Here is a 26,982-nt window from a genome sequence, read left to right as displayed (position 1 = left end):
ATTCAAATAAATGTCCATTAAGTCATGATAATAAAAATTCGGATCATGATTGTTCCTACTCATCCCTCAAACACATTTTCGGCTTCTTCTTAACCCTTTCTTCTATGAAGGCAGCAATTCCTAGGTCTCCTGCAACGGTGAATGATCTTCCATTGATGCCTGCTTGAGTAGTTGCTACTCCTTTGACTCTGAAGATCCCGTATTTACCAGATGATACGTAGTCTCAAAAGTTACTACCCGATACCGCCCTGATAAAACGAGAATGATTCAATCATGCCTGCAACTCCACCGGAATCGATTGCTAGCTGATATAATTTTCTCATCGTCCCCGTACGTACCCCGTTTTCATGGCATCCCAAATCCTTCAATCGATAAACCTCTCACACCCGAACGGTTTCTCATCCGAAAACGCCATCCGGATAGCCTTTTGGAAATGCAGGCTTCGTCCTCACGGCTGACGAAATATGTTATATTGTATTACGGTACCGATACTTTATTGGATAATGTCGAAACCGGTTACCGGCGTTGAATCGTCCCCGACACCTCTAATGGAAGCGCCTCATGAATTTCGAGATTAATACCTCCAAACAATTCGTGGCTTACCATCAGTGCGATTTCTGAACGGCGCCGCTAGGGATTCATCAAGCCAAGTAGCTTGAAACATTAACAACCTACTTGACATGAAAATCAAGCTGTGAAAAATTACATACTTGAGCTTGACTTGATTTTAGATATTTATTGCTTGACTTGATATCAAGCTACTTGATATTACTTGAGCTTGATATGCACGCGTCGCACGGCATATATTTCTGCAATCTCGTGAGCGCTTAAACTAAATAAGGGGATTCCTCGAGGGCCGAGAGACTGAAGCATTCGCCAGAGTGACTTTATTAGTAGTTTTCTCACATTTCTATGAAATACATTGGTAGATTTTGCTAGTTTCAGAAATATCTTTCCAAACTTGGTCAAAATGGACGAAGATTTTTTATCAACGCCAGCATCTTCAGCTCCTGCTGAAAGACATTCTTCAACAGCTGCTCTTACAGTTAAAAAACCCGCAATAGGTTAGGCGACAAATCTATAAGGCCCAGTTTCACCAAATACTTTAATCTTGACTTTGCTCTTAAGTGAGGCCTTAGATCACGATTAATGTAATGTAGCGTTTCACCACACTCCAAAGCGCCATTTAATCGACCAATCGCGATTTAGCACTAATCGGCCATTTTTGGAGGATTATAACCTTTCAAGTTGAGATTAATAATTATTTATCAGTATGGAACTCTTGTCTATGTAATTATTTTTCCGGAAATTTCTAATTTTTGGGTCAATTTTATCAAAATATGACTATATGTATAGGCTCAATATTTCCCATTTAAAATACACGTTAACTTTGTTTTTGTGTTTTATGAAATTTATTGCAAAGAATAATTTATTGATATGTTTGATTGAAATATTATTTAAGAAGCAGTTTAACTTGTTAATAAAAATAAATAAGTTAATAAAATTACTTATATAGTTTTTTTTCCAGAATGTGTGGTTTTGTGAAATGGGATAATTTCTTTTCAACTTCTGCAAGTTTCCGACATTTCGAAGCACATCACTCAACATTTTCGGCAAAAATTAACTTTGTTTTTTGTTTACAAGATGACAAATGATTTGAAATGTTATGAATTATGAATGAATGACACCTGACACCTAGCGCCAATGGTGGTCATCACTGCTAATACGATACAGAACACTAAATAACTTTTTGTTCACAACGTTGCCAAATGGTTTGACTATTTAATCGCGATTTGGTTAATCGCGATCATCTTCGGATGGGTTGATGCATGGTGAAACAGAAAACACTGTTAAGCCTGCTTTAGTAACAAGCGGAGTTTAATCAATCTGGGATCAAGTGCTGTTTGGTGAAACTGGGCCTAAGAAGCCTTATGTGTCTTTAATCCTGGATGGAAAATTATGAAATCAAACAAAGCCTATGAAGGATTATCAGTATTAAGAAACTTCTTTTTTTATTATTTTCATTTTGTTATGATTTATAGTGATTTAATTTATGTTTCTATTTCAAAAACATTGATATTTTGGATTCTTTTATACAATAATTTCAATAAATAAAAGTGTTTTCTGCAAGGTTCCTTCTCATTTCATCATTTTTTTTTTATGTGAGACTACACAATAAAACTGCTAAAAATTAATTAGCTTAATATGATTCAAGTACTTGATAAATAAATACTTGACTTGAGCTCGACTTGAAATTAAGTCAAGCTCAAGCCAAATTACTTGAAAATCAAGCCAAGCCGTGAATCCCTGTTCGATATTAATATCTCCAAACAATTCGTGGCTTACCATCAGTGCGATTGCTGAACGGCGCCGAGACGGGGTATTAGAATTTTTGATTGCAGCGAAAGTGGTGGCATTATTATTTCAATTTCGTATTCTGGCACAATTGGGTCGAGCGTGTTTGGTGTTTGGTTGGGAAAATTGGATCAATTTACATTAAATAACAGTTTCGAACGGTGTAGATGCATTGGGTATTCACCTTTTAGGGATATGAATACAATTCGATTGCAAATGAAATATTTTCACGCTGAATCAAATCGACTGTATTCAGTTCAGCAATGAGGTGACGTCACTGATGACGTCTTGAGTCCAAGATGTCAATTGTATCCACTTTTAAAACGCACACAAAACCGGACAATTTCTAAACTGTGTCGTCAACTCTCTGCCGATGTGAAGGATTTCCAAAAAGAGGTTTCATTTTGCTACATCTATCTGGGAGGATATAACTTTTGAAGATTTTATCTTCTAACAATTGATAAGTAAAAACTTAGTCATCACTAAAAATTGGACGATACACGCTTCAACAACGCATTTTTGCAACGAAATTCTCACAAAACTGAAGAACATTTGGGTCGTAACGAATAATTTCAACAACTATAACCAAAGCACTGCATTTTGATAATTCAATGACATTCGAAATGATCCCAATATGGCAGGAGGCGAAACACCAAAACGATTATATCACGTCGTCAAGGGTATACCCACATCAATACACCGTAACTATGGGAAATTTACGGATTCTATTGGTTCATCAAAACATGAGTTATATAATCAATGTGACATTTTGAAAGATAATATGACGATCATTCAATATATTCTCTTCACTGTATTATTCCAATGTTTTCTCCTACTAAAATGGGTATCTATAAATTATCATCTTGATGAATTCTGCATTGTTGATTGCATTTTGTACGACAGATGATACTGAAATACTTCTTTATTCTAACCCAGTGCCAAATAAGAACAACAACAACAAGAAAATAAAAGCGAGAAACTCACCTTAAATTTCTCCATCTGTTGTCACATTCAAAAAATGAAGAACGGAATCCAATATCTGTAAAGAAAAGAATTGAATGAAAAAACCAAAAGAGCTATCAATGAAATTAATGATCAAGGCTGATCGAATTTAATGATCTCAACTCCTTCACTAACGCTTTCCTAATTAAGTGATACTTGTACATAATTGAACTAACAGATGTTTAATAAAGTTGCTGATAATGAATGCCATCAAACAAGTATATTCTGACTAAAGTAATTCTTCTCTAATTAGATAGTTTCGCCAGCATTTCAAGTATCCACGAATTTAGAGAAAATTCTAAACATACATATGTTTTGACATCTAGGTGCATTCGTGGATATGTTTTTGGTGAGTTGTGGGATATAGAGGTGGGGTGAAGACTATGCCTCACAGATTTTTCATTTGTTTATGTTTTATGTATGTATTTGGTTTGATTTCAATTTCAATTTCTAATGAGTGAATTTTATTTACATAAAACTTCGTTATCTATTTTATTAAATTTTATCTTTTTAAGAAATGAATTTTTTCTTCTAGTCGATATCGTCAACTTTTTTGTAGTTGAAATAAATAGTAGTTGAGGGCAAAGGAGTAAATATACCGAAAAGTAGCCCTATTATGATCAAAACAAGATCTATACATTCTATGTTTTCACCCTCAAAAATTGTGCACAATGTTACACAATGTAATTCTCATATTGTTTATATTCTCAGTGTAATAAACATAGATAGAGGGAGCATATGTCATTTACAGTAAGCAAATTTTATCCCCAACATGAACTATCAAATTTATGATGAAGTGCGCGGAAATGACAACATATCAGTGATACGATATTTCACTCAATTCGCGAGTTTCTCCACAAAGAACACACAACCTATGTCCCATAGTGAATCAACGTTTCATATTAACTCAAAATATATTGAAATAAACTTAAATATATCAGGAATTTAGAAAACAAACTTTAAGCGCGCCAAACGACGTGAAACAACCGATGACATTAGGAGAGGAAGAGTTGCTAAACCTTGGATTTCAGCAGGTAGATACAGAAAATAATAAATATTCTGCTCAATATTAATTCTACAATTAGGAAAAATATCGGATTCCAAATATTCAAATTTGCATATTCAATCGGGAATAACTCAAATAAATATATTTCATTCAATATAATTTACAATTATAATGATATAGTAAAATTGTGAATTTGAAAATATATCACAATCTGACAACGTAATCTAACCATTTTGGGGACATGTTAAAATTGCGTATACTTCCTCTATCTATGTTTATAACTCTATGTTAACAATCAATATTTTGTGGAAAAAACATAGGAAGTTTTAACCATTATCAGCTAGCTAATGATAAACAATATAAAATCCCCACAAAAGGATAAACCTGTGCGTGGGTTATATCATATAAAAAAACATAATCATGGGTCACAACTATAGATAATATAAAAAACACATCATTTTGAAAACAAAACAAACCGCAATAGGATTATCGTTAATAAAACGACAAGAATGAAGTCAACAAAAACCTACCGAATAGTAAATGCGAAACATCAAAATACAGCAAATATTTGATCCAAATAGTCCAAAATGCGCACTACCCCAAGCAAACAAACCCCTCAAACATCAGACAGCAATCCCTCTCCTCCCCCCCACTCTCAACATTCTGCAACCGTCGAAAACAACGAAACATCGAAATCCGCCGACTGTGCAAAACACCATGCCGAACGTCTAGCTTTTTGTATTCCCATCCATCTCAATCCTTGCAGACGCGTACTTGAACCCTGAATGGAAATAATGCCACCAGTCCATTGTTCCCTCCTTGTCAACCCCTAGCACACGTACGGGCGCAAAGGGCGACGCGATCGCGCGAACCCATTCAGGGCTAGCAGCCCCCAGTCCTGCTGCACAGTAGACTCCCTTTTTAATTACTTCGTAATTTCGAAACGAACCTGCTGCTAGACATTTTCCTAACGCTAATAAGGGATTGGGAATGTCGAGGCTTGATTCAGGATCGTATAGTGAAATGATCTGTTGGGGAAGGAGTCAGTGAGAAGAGTGAATGTTGGAAAAACTGAAAGAATTATTATTATTATTATAATTTATTGATTTAATTATTTTTTTATTATTATTTATTGAAAATAAGAGAGGAGGCAAAAACCTATACATCTCAGGTACAAATAAATTAAAAGAAATAATTTGCTAGTGAGCAAGGAGTTCAAAACAATACAATCAAAAAGAGAAAGAAGGAAAAAAACAAACAAATTAACATTGGAAAACACGATAAAGTCAAATGATGATCAAGACGATTTTTGAAAGCGTTTATTGACTGGGCGCATACAACTTCCAGTTGCGTTCCAAGCGTGGAATACACTATTAGAGAAAAAATGCTCTCGAACGGTACACTGGAAAATTTCGCGGTAGAGCTTAAGATGATGTCCCGCACGATCTCGCACAAACAATCCACTCATATCACAACCGAAAAGCCCATGGAGGGCGCTATAAGTCACGATGAGATCGCCTCGCGCACGACGGTCAGAAAAAGATGGCAGACCAAACAGGTGCTAAAGTCTGAAAATTCAGAAATGTAGTAATCAAACTTAGGAACTAGGGGAGTCCTTCCTGAATTTCTTAACAGCTTTTTATCTAACCAAAAATATATGTAGATATTGCATGAATATCATTCTCGCGAATATTCCACTAACATAGGAGTCCCTCAAGGTTCAGTCTTGCAGCTTCTATATTTTCTGCTCTTCGATAATGATTTGCCAAACTGTATTTCGAATCGAGACTATTAGTATGCAGGATTCTTAGTGAATCTATCATTCAATGTTTCATAGACTAGTGGCGTCTTAATACTTGGCAAAAACTCAGATTCTTAAATTGCAAAGAAACACTGAGGAAATCTGATGTCAACTGATTGTGTTAGATTCCTTGGGCTTCATGTTGATCGAAATCTTAGGTGAAGCAAGTTGAAAGCGCATGCTCTCCAAATTGATGCCTTGGTTGTGGTTTATTAGAGTATAATGAACAGTTTGCTAAATTTGATACTCATATGAATCAGTGAACCTTAGACAATACCAGAATAGAATTCAGTTGGAAATTTATTAATTGATAGTTATAATAGAGTATTGAAGAATACCCCTGTACTGTTCTTAAGTAGTTTATATATCTGTATTAGTTATTATTTTATCCATTGTATCATTAACTTATCCTTATTGTTTGAATGTCTGACAGGAACAAAACTTTATTATTATTCTTATAGGTTTGAGGAATACATTTCTCTATTTTGGTAGATCTATCTAATCGGCTGAAACTTTTGGCTACCAGATGAACTAAGCCCATAGATCTACCCAGATCTATTATCTCTAGTAATCTACCGGTTTTGTGAAGCTATCAATATCGGTTTTATCCATTGATCTATGGAATAGTGGAAGTATCAGCTGACAGATGTACTATGAATGTTTATTTACACCTTTTTTGAAGCCTGCAGTCATACTTATACCACTGAGTACAACACATCTGGCAAATCAGAAAGTAAGTAACGTCTGGCGAACCTATGATTTAGGACTGTGAAGGATCAAGCTCAGTTAGAAGACGTCTCTTCGTTAGGAATTTTAGGCTTGATATTCAAGATACTTGACTCAAGTTGATTTGGAATCAACTCAAGTTCATGTCAAGTAGTAGTTTTTCAATGTTGAGTCAAGTACTTAATAAATAAGTATTTGACTCGACATTGAAAACCCACTAATTCACTTGAACTCGAGTTGATTTCAAGTCAAGCTAAAGCTGCTTGAGCTTGAGTCAAGTAACATGAATATCAAGCTAAGCCGTGAATCCCTACTATTCATTTAAGTTAGTGCAAATCACTTGTGCACAAAAATCTTAACGGCTCCAGAAACTTCTTCTTCAACCTTTCTCAATAGTTCGGTGATTTCATTGAAAGAATCCAACCTCTCAAAGACAGACTTAGCTTCTCCCTTTCCTAAGCTATATATGTCTCTAATTGAGTTTGGTTTATCTTCGAGTTCTAGAACATTTTATATCAAATTCAAGGTCGTCACTTCGATGATCCAAGCTTGAACATTCAAACCTTGTATCATCAAGTCATTTTCATTTGGTGTTTTCTTTATTTGCGATACTCAGAGTGAAGAAGTAAATTTTCATGCTCAAGTTCACTTCTTCCTTTCAACTCCTTATCTTTTCACTTGAGTTTGTTTTCGACCCTTCAATTCACCTGTTTAAGTTTCCTCCAAATTCATCATTCACAGTATTCAGTTTCGCATTCAACTCTTCCAGATACAACAATAACTGCTACAGCTGTTGCTGGAGTTGCAATTGTGGATGCTCTTGTTTTTGTTGCTATTGTTATTGTAACAATAGCAGCGGTAGCAGCACCTGGATAACCTTGAACAGGGTTCGGTTTTGCTTATCTACTAAATTCGATGTAAGAAATTTTCTGACTTAATTTTACTTACTTGTATTATATAGGGGAATTTCTACTAGTCACTAGAATGCAATAAATTTTCATGAATAATCACATATTGATTCTTCTGAAGAATCTAAAGAGTACCCATGACTGTAGTTTAATGTAGTTATTCGAAATACTCTAGCATACCCGTTTGTGGTTCGTAGTTCATAAAAGGAGCAACAGACAGAAAATACCTAGAAAACGTTCCGCCAGTTCGTTTTCCACCAGCCTGAATAGCCCTTTTTCAATTCGCCCCTGTTGCTCACGTTGGCGAACAGGGTTGAAAACATTTTTAATTACCGTTGTCTGGAACCTGGCAAACCAGCCGTGAAAATCCCATAAAAGTATAAGCCCGTCTTCCAGAATGTGTTCCTGCACTATGAATACACTGCCAAGTTAGTGTGGCAGTCGCTATATCGCTGCATTTTCGTTCGGATGTAATGGAATACTTTCAATTAGCACATTTCGTGACTGAAATAATTTTATGCGGAAAATTTCTTCTCTGAAAACAAATTAGGATTCCGCAGTGTCTGCGAGCGGGCCCCGGAGCGCAGGATTAGACCATGCTCTGCAGGAACTTTTTTCAACTATGCGAGAAGTTGAAATATCTCGCATTTTTTTTGAGCGGCATGTTCGGGCGATGGTTAAGCGTTTTTGGTTATTTGCGAGTCATTTCAGGAATGAAGATACGAAGAGAGTGATTTTCATGCCAGGAAAATTAAGTTTTCTTATGGCCACTTTGGTCTTGGAATTTACTTCAGATATGACCGTCAGTTTGTTGGCAGATGGTTCAGATTGTGAGGAATTATTAGGTTTTTAGGCGATTTTGTTATGAACATAAAATTATGTCTAATCAATGACAAGAGGTTTTAATATTCGAAATTAATAATGCCTGCTTCAAACTTGCTTTTAAGTCTTCCATCCATGTCTAATTTTTAACTTTCCTTTAAATTTTTTCTAGCTTGCTACCACTTTTGGCGGTGAAAAAAAATGTTTGATGACCGAACTTAGTAATGCCAGCAGTTAAGTGGAGCAACAAAATTTACTCTCCTCTTAATAAATCATGCTTTTTTTTCTTAAAACGTCACTCAACAAAGCCCCTTGATATTCCTCTTGAGATTTTTCGGCACTATTCCAGTTGTTGAGATGATAATTGGAATAATTTTCGTTGATATCATTCCCCACTGACGCTTTATCTGAAATTCGAGGTCCCTATACTTTGAAATTTTTTCGACCTCCTTTTGACGCAGGTTGTTGTTATTTGGTATTGCTACGTCAACGAGTAATGCTTTCTTTTGATGTTTATCCGGTCTATTGTGAGAGACTGTTTTATCAGTCAAAACTGTACGATCCCAATACAGCTTATAGCGTTCGTTTTCCAGAATGGTCTCCGGTCGGTACCTAGTTGTAATATGGCATTTTTTCAGAATGAATTAGTTTTAATATGGTTGCCAATTCTTGGTGTAGTATCTTTCCTACAGCATGGTGTCTCTCTTTATATTCATTTCCTGCAAACATTTGACATCCTCCCGTGATATGTTGGATTGTCTCATTTGTTGGACACCCATATCGGCATCGATCGTCAGTATTAGTTCGATAATAATTATTATTATTATAAAATTCTAGTTTTTTTTTTCTGAAAAAAATATTCGACCGTCGTCGTACAGTGTTCCCCTCTACTTATATGCTTCGTCAAGAGAAAGAAGATGAAATGAATGTACAACTTCATACACCGTCCAACGCAAGGTACAAAGTTTGATCATCGCAGGAGCTCCAAAGGGAAAATTAATGGATACCTGATGTTTGACTGATATGCGTGGTGGTAATCCCTCTTAAAGAATAAAATGATTGTGCCTGGAACTTATTGAATGGAGTGAACTTCATTCCTCTGGTTACTGATTTGTCGACATTATTCGATGAGAAATTGTTGATTATCCTCTTCAGCACTTTATTTTTTTTCGTTTTAATAACATATGGTGAGCTTACTGGAACTGAAATCTTATTTCAACATCTGCATTGACGTTGATGTAATTGAAATTTTGTAACGTTTGCGGAAAAAACTGTTTATTTGCCCTTTCACCAGCTGTGTTTTTACTTCAGCATTGTTGCATTCAAATATACAGATGGAGAGCTTGTTGGGACGTTTTGTACTCAGTGAGTTATGAATTGATGTAAATAAAGTCGGCAATTTGTGACGTTTGTGGACAAATTATTCATTTATCCCTTCATCAGCTGTTGTGGTTTGAAAGATCTAGTTTTTCATTCGAATATACAGATGGCAAACTTGCTGAAGCTCACAGCTAACACAACGAAGTGACGTCTACGAAATCATTCTCCAACATTATAAACTGACGAGTCGATATACTTCAACGTTCGCAGAAGAAGAGTTATTGATGCGATTGAGCCCAAGAGCATAAATCACAATAATATTTCCGTGGCAAAAACCCAGTTACAACCGAGCGAACGGGCCGAAACACACTTTATCAAAGGATGATACATTATGGAGGCTGAGCATAAGCAGGAACACCGCTGCCGTTTCCTAAATAACTTATAATGAAACAGCGGCGCACGCGGGCGGTAAACATCACAAATACCCCCCTCGAAATCCCCGTGGACCTCACTTTCTCCACAGTGACAGATTTATGGTGCAAACATGATGGCTGCAGAGGGAACCATTGTTCCAGACGCTCTCACGACAGAATGAGAAAGACGCCGTTTTTTATTCGACGTGCTTCTTTGTATTGAGCGCGAGTACTTTATATGAAATTTATAGTTGGGTTTTACGGCCGTTTTATTGTAATGCAGCCCGATAGATTGAGATTGGAGTGATCAATTTCCTGCAAAAATCGCAGACCGTGCGCCTATTCGTCTTCAGGCGACTTCCACGTGGTTAAATCCGGGATTTAGTGGAGGATCTACGATCCCGACCCGGATCGCGGGTAAATCAGGAACGAGAAAGTCGGTTGGGAAGCGGGTATAACACAGGGTATAACGTGAAATGTCATGGACCCAGCCTGAAGAAACCAAACCTAGGGTTTCCTTTCACAATTACGATAATCAAATATAGTATAAGGTTCATGTACCTTGAGCATCCGTAAGTAAACAATGGCGTCTTTCTTTTATTCCTCTGTTGCCTTTGTTCATCGAAATTTATTCGTATTATAAGTCCATGCCGAGGTCCATGCCAACCTTGCAAATATCTAAGTCTCTACATTCTTTGATGGCTTGCAATATTTAATTTTCAATTGATCCAGTTGAAAACTAGATCCTAAATGTCATACAATAAGCTTGCTTACTTGAAAACATAACACTATCGAAATATTAGTCGATTTGTTTCTGCATCATGAAGTTATTATCGATTAAACAAGTCAGAGAATTGGAGGCATTACTTGATCAAGACTCGTGTCAAACGTATCAAGAATTGGCAGGATCATTGGGAGGGATGCAACAAGCCACTTCAAAACGCCTGAAAGTTAGTGGAATGATTCAGGTACAAGGAAATTGGGTGCCGTACGAGTTGAAGCCGAGAGATGTTGAACGGCGATTGGTTACTTGAGAACAGTTGTTTGCAAGGCAAGGACGAAAGAGATTTATGCATCGCATTGAGACTGGAGACGAAAAATGGGTTCATTACGATAATCCCAAGCGCAGAAAATCATGGGATATCCCCGGCCATGCTAACACATTGACGTTCAAACCGAATCTTCACGGTTCCAAGGTCATGTTCAGTAGTTGATGGGATCAGATCGGCGTAGTGTATTATAAGTTGTTAAAACCAACTGAACTGTTAATGCGTTGAGTTTTTGCTCAGGTTTTTATCTGTGCTCATATCATACGTTGAAATGTATGATGCCCCGTTTACACTTCCTCTGCTAATACTGAGATTACATCTACACATGCTCTGTTGTTTGAAGTTGATAATTTTTCATATTGCCCTATCCTAAAAGAATATATATACAGTGAAAATGAAAAAAAAACAGATGCAATCGAACAGCAGTAATAGGTGAATTTCATTACCCCTCTCGCCGAAACATGCAATCCCAATCTACACAATTCCATCTAAAAGGGTCAACTAGTAGCTAAAATTACTTGTTAAACAATGTTCATTTAGCTCAAGTTGAAAATGAAAATAAAAAACACTACCAGGGCTGTTGCAACCCCATATTCTCGCAAAACGAATCTATGTTTCCCTTTTCCGAGGTTCATTGTTGCAGAACCCAACAGAATGTGAATAACACGGGGAATCTAATAGGAGTTAACGAAGTGCCATTACACATGAGGGGGTTCATCGAAAAATTCGGGCTCAAACGGGCGCAATCTGGAAAAACTCTATTAATAAGATGAACGGATGCAACGCCACTGCTATATTTAAAGCGGAACAGGAACTAAACTAGGTTTCGAAAATAATTCCCGACGAGATCAGTTCGTTAGACACGAATCGAGCGACTCGGTCGTGTACGATTCATGTTTTGTGACATGTCTGGTTCCTAATTACAGGAAACATCGGAGATTGGAAGAATTGAATATGAGTGGTTCGAAAATTAGTTTTCCCCAAGAAAAAAAGGTATTTCGAGACGTTGCACAGAGAACTAATTAGCTGACGACTCCCTTTAATGAGTTTAAAGTAATTTGGAGATGTGTGAAATATTTCTCAACAAAAGCAGAAGTTGGTTCGGTGTTGCCTTTTATATTTCGAGAATTAATAGGAAAACACACTATAGATATCATTTGAACGGTTTTATTGATTCTCAAAATAGTCTCCATAAAGAAAAATACATTTTTCCATTCGTTTCAACCAATTTTCAGTAGTTATATCCCTAGAACATTAATTAATAGATGAGATAATTTTATGACAATCGAGAGCTCGTTACTTGATTGTTACCAAGATACGAGCTTGATAACATTGTCATATTATGACTTTATTGAAATTTAACTAACCATTAGATTTGTTGCTATTCTCTACTATAGAAGCTTTTACCATTGCATCGTGGACATATCAGGCTGATGTATGCATATACTATATTGTTAAACCGATCAATCATAATGTTATAGTTATTATAGTACATTGTCTTCACCCTTGCTTCTTTATATTCGGTATTTCTTTCTCATAGTGACTGCCCAATCTTTTAGTATCAATGTCAATCCCAATTCCAAGCTCCTATGTTCTTTCAATTCATATTCTAGTTCGCAGCAAAAATCCATAAATATTCCCCAAATATATTTGTGACTGTTTGTTGTATTTCTGAAAATTTTTTCTTTGATTAGCGCATTCATACTTTTTCATTCTTTGAACAAACGCATTGCCAAAACGTGTCGTTTTGGAATTTATTTGAAATGAATTTGTCAAACTCAATCGTGTTGTCATAGTGATTGATAATTGAAATGAATCCAATTATCAGTGTAATAATGACATGATTGAGTGAAATCATAGAGTAATTAACATAGATAGAGGAAGAACAGGCTATTTTTACATGTCCCCAACATAATGTAAGATAACGTTGCCGGATTGTGATATATTTTCAAATCCACAATTTTACTATATCATTTATTGAATGAAATATATTTATTTGAGTAATTCCCGATTAAATATGCAAATTCGAATATTTGGAATCCGATATTTCTCGTAATTGTCGAATTTATAATAAGCAGAATATTTATTATTTTCTGTATCTACCTGCTGAAATCCAAGGTTTGACAACTTTTGCTCTCCTAGTGTCATCTGTTGTTTCACGTCGTTTGGCGCGCTTGAAGTTTGTTTACTGAATTTCCGATATATTTATGTATTTATTTCAATATATTTTGGGTTTATCTGAAACGTTAATTCACTATGGGACATAAGAAGTACATTCTTTGTGAAGGAACTCCAGTAGAGTAAAATATAGTATCACTGATATGTTTTCCGCGCGCCTCATGTCAAATTTGATAGTTCATGTTGGGGACAAAATTTACTTACTGAAAATGACATATGCTCCCTGTATCTATGTTTATAACTCTGAGAGTTGAATTGTTTCATATGACACAAAAAGACAAAATTTGATTGGTTGTTAGAACTGTCAAAAAATTTTCAAAACAATTTTTTCACTCCGAATTAGGTATCTCCGAAACATGAATTGTGAAGGCATCAACTGCCACTTCTGGTGTTGATAAACTCTCTCCACAAAATTTATCCTTTATTTAAAGCAACAAGAAATAGTCATTGGGTGCTAAATCAGACTAAACCTCGGATAACCCATTAATTCGACGTTTAGATCACTTGTTCTAACTTTAGCCTCATAGTATGAGAGCTCAGGTTGTCATGATGAAGTATGATTCTACGTTGCACTAATGGTTCAGTAGCCACATGTCTCGTTATTGCAAAGAAACAGGCTAATATTTTCTTCGATGTGCTTTGTTGGTTTTGTTCATCTTGGAAGACCCATAAGGTCGACTCCTGCTAAGCTTCATTCATTATACGTATATCCAAAATTCGTCACCAGTCCAGATCTTATAAACGTCTTTTGAAGATCCACTATTCAATGTTTTGAGCATTTCTTTGCACCAGTTGACATAAGCCTCTTCATAAGAGATTATGAAATGATGAGGGATCCAACGCTAGCCAAATGTTGAATGTATGCTGGTGGAACCAATGTGCCAACGTGCCTCTATCTCATGGTATCTTACATGACGATTTGATTTTTCATTATCAGTTTTTGAGCAGCATCGATATTTTCTGGTACATCTACTGATTTTGAATGACCTTCACGAAATTCGTCCTTGAGCAAACGGTGACCACAATTGAACCCGTTATGTCAGCGATAAACATTGGTTTTGGTGGGTACTTCATATTCAAAGGTCGAATGAAATTCATCGATGTATTGTGTTTGAGTCAATCCACGTCGAAAGCTCCAAAAATTTTCTTGAAAGAACAAACGTATGTTAACAACATCTTCCCTAGAAAAAAATCTTCAAATATATAAAAAATCAAGACTTTCTGGAAGGCGCACTGATTGATGGACAAGCCAAATTTCATTATTCTTCAACAACTGACAATCATTCCATCTCCATAGAGCGATAAAATTGTAAAGCAGTCGTTTTAGTAAACATTTCGTCTAAAAGAACAAACTAAAATGACCAAAGTTCGTTGAACCAAAAAGTCTTCACTACGTAATCGCAGTAGCAATTTTCTCCAGGGCACGGGCGATCTGAGCAATTTTCCGAACAGGGAAAATCACTCTCCGAAAGGATATGGACAGAAGCACGAAGCAATCAGCAGTCAACCACCGGTTCGATCTGTAATTTCCCACCTTGCGGGAAATAGCATCTGCCTAGAATTCAATCGCTAATTGAACAGCAACCGAACCAGCCAATTTACAATTAAATGTTTGAAGTAAAGGAGTGCGACAGAGGTATATCTAGTCCTCTGATAACGACAAACCCCAACAAGTTTCTGTGAATCTCTGGTGTTTGTAATGTGGGTCAATCGGTCAGGTTGTATGTGACCTCAAATGTGAGAAGTTCGTGGAATTAGAATATCTTTTATAGTGGGAGGATAATTAACTGGACCATTTCTAGAAATAATCCCATTGAAAGCACAGACCATTCAGATTATTCTCAAAAACAGCCGGAAAAACTTCATTTAACATTGTTCTATATCGTTCTCCTTTGACTGTTACTCATTTGCTATTTTATTGATAGAAATGTGGACCATATACACCGTCAGCAAGAATTGCACACCAAACAGTGACATCATCTGGATATAATGGTTTCTCAACATCCTGTTTACTCTATCTACAAGTCTACAACTAATATAAATAATGTTAAGAAGGGTATGTCGAATCTTGAGCCCACAATATTCAATTGAAGAAATGAAAGAGGTTGAGGCTATTCTATTACTTACTTGATTCTGCATTGATACACACTTATACCCAAGCCGCCAATTTGCATATTTTCTTCATGTAAACCCATAGACACGCTCGATGGAAAGCGAAATGTATTTCCAGAGGCAGAAAGTTCTAGCAGGTACTAATCTCATCTGCAATCAAGCCTGCATATCTCCTAAGAGGTATTGGGACAACAGAAAAATCTGCACTCAGTGTGTAATATATATACCAATAATATTCGGGGATTTACTTGGTACTGGTAGATATCCCAGGAATATTTTACACTAGGGAGAGCATGAGGAATATTCTGTTGGTCCTGAAGGAACATGGTGTAAGCAACATATTCCCAAGGAGGGGAGGGGGGCCTGGGATGAAAATACCAAATGGCGATTTTTTCTATTCAACCAGGACTTCCTAAGGTTCGAAGTGAATTTGGGGATTATTTTGAAATCGTGGTTGCTGGTTTTTCTCATGTACATCCAGCAACACGCTCAATGGAAGACGAAATTTATTTCCTGGAGCAGAAAGTTTTAGTAGGTGCTAGTCTCATATGCACTCAAGCCTGCATGTCTCCTCAGAAGTACTTGGACTACAGACAAATCTGTACTCAGTATGTAATAGATATACCAATAATATTCGGGGTTTTGATGTTGAGATCTTTCAATGATGCCGTTATAGCCGAAATAATGTGTTTAGTCATCGACGAAAGTGTTTATAAAGATGCTCGTCAAGCCAAAAGAGCCCAAAAAACGTGGGAGCATGGAAGAAACTGGACCAAGTATATCATTAAGTAACTGCTCAAAAGTGACCTTACGGTAGGTGTATATATATTCAACCACCAAAATTTGATCGAAATGGCTAAACATATATTTACTGAAACTGATGCAGATAATTATAAAGCAGATTTGAAGAAGAAGAGGAGGCTATTTTAATCCTCTACTTCTTCTGAAAAGATGAAGATATGGTATTGTATTCTTTTACACTTACTTTCTATATTTATTTAATATATGATCTTATTTTATATATTTTTCATATATTTCTAAATTCGAATATATTCATAGAGAAATCAGAATTCATTTCTTGTCCTTTATAACAGTTAAGTTAGCGAAATATGGTGTTATTTTATTTTATCGATACCTTGTTTGGCTTTTCTATGGAGACACGATCAGCATGACACAAGCCGCCAATAGGTTATGTTTTTTCGCCGAAAGAAAGCTCAAACATCCATTCATTTTAACAGATCTAATAAATATTCGTCTACCAACTTCGAAACCTGGAACTTATCGACTTATCGATGACAGCAAATAACCGTTCTTAATGACAAACCAACCAGGAAGTGAGCATCCATGTAAATTGCATTCAGTTGATCGTTTCACATCAGAACCTTTCGAACGTAAAGCCTCCTTCTAATTACTACTTGGTCGGAGTGAGACTTTTCCGCGTTCTCGCTGAAATACGACCCAGGGACTGTTTCATTATAAAAGTTGTAGCAATTTCATCTGTAAACGTTCCTTTCTATATTGTTTTCTCCCGGCATGAGAACTATAACCATTAGCTCCTCCTCGCAGTCTGAACGGGGCCTTATCAGATGAATTTACCTTTGTCTTGCGATTCCATTCATTTCGAGATTAAAGTGCAGTCGTTGCCTAGGGGACCCGATAGTTGTTTAGATTTGCAAAAGTTATTTAGTGGGTCTTTATGGGATTTGATGGGAAGTTCTATGGTGTCGGTGTTCGCCGGTGGAGTTGAGATAGGATGGACATCGATAAGAATATAGGAAGTTTGTAAATGGAGCCTATTATTTTATGTTGAAGAACAAAACGACTGTTTTAGAAACGTGAATGTGAAATTGTATTGTGTTTCCTAAGTATATTTCATAATGAGATGTATAAGGTTCGAATTTGAACATACTATCCGGCGATCACTATGCCGGAAGGTCTCTCACTGGTTATCTTTCTTTTTTCCGGACACCCTGGATCTTTGAGCTCCTTTTAGACGATCCACTCATTATAAAGGGTGTTTTTTTTCAGAGCTATAGAACTTTAAATTGCAATAAAACAACGATGGATTATTCGATTGACATGAATTTTATTTCTCAGCAAGATAATCTTGTGGCATTACATTTTGAATATGATTTCTGGCATATGACCGCCACGGCTGGCTCGGATGTAGTCCAATCTGGACGTCCAATTTTCGATGACTTTATCTAACATTTGTGGCCGTATATCGGCAATAACACGGCGAATGTTGTCTTCCAAATGGTCAAGAGTTTGTGGCTTATCCGCATAGACCAACGACTTTACATAGCCCCACAGAAAGTAGTCTAGCGGTGTTAAATCACAAGATATTGCAAGCCAATTCACAGGTCCAAAACGTGAAATAAAGTGGTCCCCAAACGTGTCTTTCAATAAATCGATTGTGGCACGAGCTGTGTGACATATTGCGTTGGAACCACAGCTCCTGGACATCATGGTTGTTCAATTCAGGAATGAAAAAGTTAGTAATCATGGTCGCCATCTTTAACAGTAATGCCAACTTAAAGTTATATACCTCGGAAATAACATCCTTTATTTGTTCGATTCTAGGAGGGAACCTCCATATGACTTTTTTTCCTAGGACCTACCGTTTGAACCCTGCCCACAAGAAAATATTTGATGCATATAACTTTTCATCATGACAAAAATGGTTGAAAGAAAGATTATCGAAATTTCTATTATCAAAGAAAACATCACACTTCAAATATCGAGATGATAAACTAATCGAATATGAGATTGTGACCCTCAGCAGATTTTTCGTCGTGGTACTTTCAAATTGCCCACAGAGGAATGAGACTTGAATGTCAAAATAATTCGCAACATCCCGTATACTCGAAAACCGCGAGGAAAATCGAAGGTTTGGAAGTTTTCCAGGGGCTTCGAGACGATTTCGAGGGAGGTCTTATTCTTATCATTTTTGCTCTAGATGGTCTGGTTTAGGATGTGATTTTGTATACCTTCATACCTGGATTCCAAGCAGAAGGGCTATATCTATATTAGATGATGTTATTGATTATTGAAGTGAATAGTGACAGGAAATTCTTCGTAATCACAAGTTTGAGATTTGATGTTATTTATTTCACGGAAATAGAGTGGTGTTCTGATCACCACATTTCTATCAATTCAGATTTGAAGGTAATCGAAATACTTATACAAGTACAATCTCTTGAAACTTGAATATTTCAGCTGTATGGTGACTATTTGTTATATCGGAAGCACCAGTCCCATTTCCCAGCTGATAAACGACAGGACGTTATTACATATTTTTTCTGACAAGTCAAATGTCAATAACTGTTTGTACTATCAAATAGCCCATTTAGAAGGAAATAGTAGCCCCATAGTTTACTGTGAGAAAAATATGAGCAAATTATGCTCTTCTGTCACACTAAAAGCGTGTTAAAAAAAATACAATTGGCAGTAACAATCAAGAAAATGCTTCCACATTTTTTACCAGCATATTCTCCCATTTCAGCTGATTTTATCGATCAAATAACAAACGAAAGTTCTCTCCATCTTTTCCAACTTCTAAATTTAGAATGTAAATTACGCTAAAAACCATCTGACAAGTCGTCAAGATGTTCAAGACAATCAAATTCACAGTTATTCCACTAAACAGAAACACTGCAATTCAGTAGAATAGTCTATTGTTCCAAACAATGGTATTGTTTTATTTCCCTACTTTCTATGAGTCGTTGTTGATATAGGCCTAGATCAGAATGCATAAATTAGTATCGTTCATAGTATCATATTAAACGATATGAAATTCAATCGATTATCTAATTGAAAACGTAAACAAAGTGTGGAGACTCAGTAGGTCAATCGAATTAGTTACAGCACGAGGTTCGATTGAATTAAATTCAACTGGAATAAATAGCCTGGTTATTGATCACAATAACATTAAAATTTATAGTGGCACATGAAATTAACGAAGTACTATGATAGATTTGTATTTGGACCATAGCATCTTTAGATACTTATCCAAGTTACATATTATATGAGTTTCAGCTTTCATACTTTTATCACCAACTATCTGCCCAAGCCACAATGATCTAAATCTTTTACTGCAAAATATATAAAATATTATTGTTCGAATCTCAAAGGTCACGAGAGTCGAGAATCGAGAGAAATGTCAAATATAAATGATGTATCTGAAACAGACACGATCACTCGAAATCAAGTAAGTATAAATCTGAAAAATCTCCAGTTTTGTCTGAAAGTAACGGGTGTTTTTTTTTTCGAGGTATATAACTTTGAGTTGGCGACAGATTTGACAGCTGTCAAGTGATTAATTCTCAGTTTGGTTTGGCAATTCATCATGAATAGACTCACGCCTGAACAAAGCTTGCAAACAGTGCAATTTTATTTCGAAAATAATGGTTCTGTGCAGAATAAGCATCACGCACTACGTCCACTATCGATGAAGCGCGCTTCTGGTTGAATGGCTACGTAAACAAACAAAACTGCCACATTTGGAGTGAAGCTAATCCTCAAGTGTATGTCGTTACACCGTTACATCCAGAAAAACTGACTGTGTGGTGCGCTTTAAGGGCTGATGGAATCATTGGTCCGTACTCCTTCAAAAACGATGATGGCCAGAACGTTTCAGTCAATGGTGATCGGTATAGAGCCATGATTACTAACTTTTTCATTCCTGAAATGAACAACCATGATGTTCCAACAAGACGGCGCAATATGTCACACAGCTCGTGCCACAATCGATTTATTGAAGGTCTCGTTTGGTGACCGCCTAATTTCACGTTTTGGACCTGTGAATTGACACCGCTAGACTACTTTCTGTGAGGATATGTAAAGTCATTGGTCTATGCGGAAAAGCCACAAATCCTAGACCATTTGGAAGACAACATTCGCCGTGTTATTGCCGATATACGGCCACAAATGTTAGATAAAGTCATCGAAAATTGGACGTCCAGATTGGACTACATCCGAGCCAGCCGTGGCGGTCATATGCCAGAAATCATATTCAAAATGTAATGCCACAATATTATCTTGCGGATAAATAAAATTCATGTCAATCGAATAATCCATTGTTGTTTTATTGCAATTTAAAGTTCTATAGCTCTAAAAAAACACCCTTTATAAGAAGACACACCGGGTTTTCTATGCATCATAAAACCCAAAGATGTTTCTCTATGAGATTGATTGAAAATCGTTCGAAGGTCAAATGTCAATCAGACATGTACGTGTCAAAAATGACACAAGCGTTCAGTCCCAATCCCAACCAGAAACTCACGGAAATCATAAAAAACTTAGGAAACAAAAAATTGATTTCAGTCGAGTTGAATCCATACAAACCCATAGACTACGACATTCTGGACAGAATCCAACCAAGTTTCTGTTCAGTTAGTTGGAAACCCAATCCAGATGAATCTGAGGACCCAAAATGTTTACCCCCTATACTGGTTTCAACAGAATTGATACAAAGAGGTTACATGGTACTGATAGATATCCCAGGAATATTTCAAACTAGGAAGAGCATGAGGAATATTCTGTTGGTCCTGAAGGAACATGGTGTAAGCAACATATTCCCAAGGAGGGGAGGGGGCCTTGGGAGAAAATACCAAATGGAGATTTTCCATTCGCCCAGGACTTCATAAGGTTCATACGAAAAGAATTTGGGGATTATTTTGAAATCGTGGTTGCTGGTTTTCCTCATGTACATCCAGCAACACGCTCAATGGAAGACGAAATGTATTTCCTGAAGCAGAAAGTTTTAGCAGGAGCTAGCCTCATCTGCACTCAAGCCTGCATGTCTCCTCAGAGGTACTTGGACTACCGACAAATCTGTACTCAGTATGTAATAGATATACCAATAATATTCGGGGTTTTGATGTTCAGATCTTTCAATGATTTCGTTAGAGTTGAGAGAATGTGTTTATTTATCGATGAAAGCGTTCATAAAGATGCTCGTCAAGCCAAAAAAGCCCACAAAGCGTGGGAGCATGGGAGAAATTGGACCAAGTATATCATTAAGCAACTGCTCAAAAGTGACCTTACGGTAGGTGTGCATATATTCAACCACCAAAATTTGTTCGAAATGGCTAAAAATATACTCACTGAAACTAACGCAGATGATTATAAAGCAGATTTGAAGAAGAGGAGGAGGCTATTTTAATCCTCTACTCCTTCAGAAAAGATGAAGATATGGTATTGTATTATTTTACACTTACTTTTTATATTTATTTATATATGATCTAATTTTTTATAACTTTTATATATTTCTAAAATCGAAAATATACATATGGAAATCAGGACTTGCTTTTGAACAACTTCAAGGAAAATTTGAATTTGGTCGAATTTTTGGTCACTGATTCGGAGCTATGAGTTTCAAAAATTCCGAAACAACCAGGTTCGAACCTCGCGACGTGGGTTCAAAATTTTTTTAAATAGAAATTAAATGATAAATCATCGTTTATATTTACTTTTTCGATGGAAATAGTCCACGAATTCAACAAAACACAGCTCGATGTGGTCTCAGTACACAAAACAAAAATATTGCGGAGGGGGGATAACGTAATAATAGAAAGTGTTGTTGTGATCAACAGAGAGGGGAGCATCGCGATGCTCCCAAAACAAACAGAGTATTACAGTAAATCAACAAGATGTATAGTACCAACGACCTCATGGGGAAAATTGTCGCTGAAATACTGGAATTTTTTATTGTCGTATCTTTCAACGAAGAATATATGTATAATAATATCCTGTGAAAACGGAAGTCACTTAGTCTATCCAATTCTTTCCTTTTTCTTTTCATTTTTCTTTCACCGAAAATAACGATGATGAACAGCATGTTTGGCATCGCCATTTATCAAACAATAGAAAAGAACATTTAAAAATACCAAATATCATAAGTTTCCTTCGTAAGCGTAATATTTCACCAAATATAAATTTCAGAGGTTTTATTCGTGAAAATTGAATGTGATCACTCGGTTATAATACAGGTTGTTTCAAAATTGGAGATACAACGAGAAATAAGAGATTTTTTTGGACGGACAAAAAATCCTGTATACATGGGCTAGCAGAAGTTTCTTGTAGTTTTACATTTTGTGATGATAACACTAATTTGTCGAACTTTTATTAATTTTCGATAAAGATCAGGTAAATAAGTACCAAAATTTAAACTTAATTCATTCATTACAGCTCACTAACTGGATCTTTATAATAATTTGGATATTCCTGAAGATTATTAGAGAATTGTTTAGAATTTTTTCTCGAAATCGCTAGCAGATACAACTTAACTACAAGAAACCAAGAAGTGTAGTACTGGACCAAAGTTTCTTCTTATATTTCTTTAAACTACCTGCGAACCTCCAAAAAAAAGTTCTGCAAGAAAGAAACAGGCAGTGTGTCAGAAAAAATATCACCCTGTATCTCGAAAATGAACGTTTGCAGGCAAATGTTTATAAGATTTTTTTTTTTTTTAATGGAGAATCTGCAATTTTCGTTTCTATTTGAAATTTAGGAGCACGCTGGGATTGCATAGTTTCTGAGCTATCCTTGAATAGAGCACTCTATCATTTACTCAGAAGCTGGGAATAGTCTTGAACGATTCGATCCACTGATGACGAATCCTTTCTGAAATTCAATTATGTCTGTCCATCCATAGAGAATGAAGAAATACAATTTTGAATATCAGGAAAACAAAACTCACTATCTCAGTGTAAATGGATTCTATCAAGTTGAGATTGTATATATCAATTAACCATTTCATGCTTATTGGAAAATTTAGATTTAATCACCTAATGAGAAGCATAGAAAGAAACCTAATATCCCATATCGATCCAGCTTTTTTTGCGTGTAGATAAAATAGTAGTAGATCCACATAGGCCTTATATCCGCATTGCCATAAATAACAATGACATCAAAATAAATCACAAATCTATTACAACAATTCGTCCATAAAATCTTTATCATTTCCAAAGTGAAGTTTGGTTATGCCGCCAATTCTATTCGTAAGAAGAAACACGAAATGGTTGTTTTCTCATAAAATATTGTTAAGTAGTGTATATTAGATTCTATTAGAGTAATTCTGAATAATCGAAATCCTATATCTATTTCACCTGGGTATTAAAAGTGACATCAATAACTACCAGAAAGAACCGATTAACTTTCATATCGTCTCAATCCATTCTCAAGCTGTTGTTCGAGAGGAATCTCAATTAATCTGTAATTAGATACTTCAGACAGTAGGAGTGAACGACAATCTACTTTCGATTTCAGAAAAAACAATACCAATTAGACATGTATCACGGTGATTCTCATTGTTTTAGTAATATTTGAGCTGATTATTTGCATGGATGCGAATGAAATTGCTTCCTCGAACTTTCTTTTCCGTTTGAAAACTCGAGCACCAAGGGTTTCGTACTATGTATGGTATAATTTCAAAAGCTGGAAAGGGTTCAACGCCAAACGAGATGTAAAGTGAATTCTGCTTCTAATTTATTCAATTAGGCATACTATTGCAACGACCATGACTAGTTCTAAGTCGATTTGAAATACACCAAATTTTCATACGATGGATGATTGAAACCTTGAACTTTCTCTGAAAGATCAACGATTACTTTTGTTGAAGACATCACAAGAACTCCATTCCGTACGCCAAATTTCCTTGTCACTTTCATTTGATTCAAGGAAAGTATTGATCCATGAAGGTTTGCGTGATTTCAATCTGGCAGTTCTAGTATCAGGGAGTTGAGACAGAATTGAAAATAAGTTCGGATAGAAATCAAATTTTTCCTAAGATTTCTCGACTTCGACCTGTCTACGAATATGGGAATATATGTGATAGCACTGGTAACCAATGTAGATCTAATAGTTCCACTAATAATTCTCATAGAAACGGTAAGCTGTGCATCAATTTCATGAACATGAGCACTATTGAACCAAACCGAACAACAGTATTAAGCAGCAGAAATAACCAAGGCCAAAGCTGCCGTACGAAGAGTGCTGGCATCAGCCCCCATAAACAAGAAGCATCTAAACTTCTCATGCAGTTAAAAAACACACGTTATAACGGGTGTATTTTTTCGATGTATATAACTTTATGTTGGCATTACTGTTCAAGATGGCGACCGATTTAACAGCTGTTAAGTGATTTATTCTCAGTTTGGTTTGGCAATTCATCATAAATAGACTCATACCTGAACAACGCTTGCAAATAGTGCAATTTTATTTCGAAAATGATGATTCTGTGCGGAATACGTATCGCGCACTACGTCCATTTTATTTTGTTTAGCGATGAACATGTCACACAGCTCGTGCCACAATCGATTTATTGAAAGACACATTTTTAGACCGCCTAATTTCACGTTTTGGACCTGTGAATTGGCCTCCAAGATCTTGTGATTTAACACCGCTAGACTACTTTCTGTGGGGCTATGTAAAGTCGTTGGTCTATGCGGATGAGTCACAAACCCTTGACAACATTCGCCGTGTTATTGCCGATATACGGCCACAACCATAGGAAAAAGTCATCGAAAATTGGACGTCCAGATTGGACTACATCCGAGCCAGCCGTGGCAGTCATATGCCACAATATGAAATCATATTCAAAATGTAATGCCACAAGATTATCTTACGGATAAATATCGTTGTTTTATTGCAATTTAAAGTTTTATAGCTCTAAAAAAACACCCTTTATTATATATTCTTAGGTGTTCATGTGTCCTCTTTTCGAACGATCTTCATTTTCATAATGAGCTAATTCACCCCTGGTAACCGGAACACCGAAGTTTTCGCAATTATAAGATCTACAATTTGAAACTTGAAAATAAGCTACTAAATTGGAAAAACCATCATAAACTCACTTTTAACATTCCATTTGTTGAGAAAGTAGTATTTATAATACAATAAATGAGTTATTCCAATTTCACTGACGATAAAGATTAAATATTTTTCTCTTGATTTTCTATTTCATTTTCGATAATCATAACGAATTGAGCTCGCTACCACCCATATTAGCTTAGCTCTGATATTCATAATTCATATCCATTCATTTATTATATCGCATTTATAATATATCGTTGTTTATTTCAATTTCGTAGAATTGCAATTTAACCTTACATTCTCAAATAAATAATATTCATCTGTGACAGTTCTAACACAGACTAGTAGTCTGTGGTTTTAAGTTTGAACCTCAAATTTCGAGTGTTGCAAATTTAAACACAGCAGTTCGAATTATCTATGTTCTAACTTCTAACCTAAAATGTAAAATACTCATTTACAGTTTACACTGTTATTGTCTTATGATATTTGCATAAAATGAAAATCATCGAAGATTTGAAGAAACCCAAGAGAATATTGAAGTTCCATACATATTTTCAAGAAATTTAAAAACAATTTCCAAAATAATTGTGTGGATACAAAATAAATAAGTGTGCATTCTGATAGAAAGTAATTCCTTTATGAAATGAAGCATTTGATTTGTTCCAACTATCTCATAAAAATAAAAATAATGATCTGCTTCAATATTTTTGGAGCCATCAGTGTGAAAATATGGAAATGAAGTTTTATGGCTCTGTAATCAATGGAAAATGTTAGACTCCACTTGTAATCAAATTTGTTCTATAATATGTACCTACATTATAGCCAACTCTACTACTTGATTCTTCTTGATTTTGCCATTGAAAATAAATGAAAAGTATTCAATATAAATATCCACAGTTGAATATCCTGTTTCTTTCAACTCACCTATTTGTTTTCATATTAAAACAATTATGGCACTCTTGGAAGTATGTCAATCATATGCTCTAGGATGAATTTATGGAATAGCAAAAGAATAAAAGTATTTAATCTCAATCACATGAAAATTTGTCTAGTATGTACTTAGTGGTATGTTTCGATGTGAGTTTGAATGACCCTCGAAGAATACAGTATTGTTCGATAGCAGCAGTCTTTAGTGGGATATTGACTGTTGTCATTATAATGGGACTATTTTGTGAAAACTTTTTTAAACATGGGCTTTATGGGAAATCTGGACTTTTCAAAATAGGATGTTGATTTTAATGAAGTATCTACTTTTTATAAGAGCTGTGTCAAAGCTCAGTAATTTGTAATCAAATAGAAGAGTTGAGGTGAGCTTATTCAAATAACTTCATTTTCAAACCAAGTTGGCTAGTACTTCAATTCTAAAATCTGAGACATGACATCATAGTAAATATTCATTTCTGTGGTTTTTTTTCCACAACAGAACAGAGTTGCATTTAGCCAAAGTACCCAATTTTTCGAATTTCACAGATAA

The 26,982-nt window shown here is 35.8% G+C and overlaps 1 protein-coding gene across 4 annotated transcripts in view; it reads right to left on the bottom strand.

Moving 5' to 3' along the window:
• Nucleotides 1-26,982, bottom strand: part of LOC123677412 — a 350,465-nt gene that overhangs the window by 238,461 nt on the left and 85,022 nt on the right. For all 4 annotated transcript variants that reach the window (XM_045613910.1, XM_045613911.1, XM_045613913.1 and 1 more), the window contains exon 2: nucleotides 3,340-3,394. In XM_045613910.1, the coding sequence (XP_045469866.1) occupies nucleotides 3,340-3,394 (55 nt within the window). The remainder of the gene's footprint in view (nucleotides 1-3,339; nucleotides 3,395-26,982) is intronic.

This window comes from Harmonia axyridis, chromosome 4 (assembly GCF_914767665.1).
Source record: "Harmonia axyridis chromosome 4, icHarAxyr1.1, whole genome shotgun sequence".
Lineage (NCBI taxonomy): Eukaryota > Metazoa > Arthropoda > Insecta > Coleoptera > Coccinellidae > Harmonia > Harmonia axyridis.
This window is presented reverse-complemented; position numbering and strand designations above follow the sequence as displayed.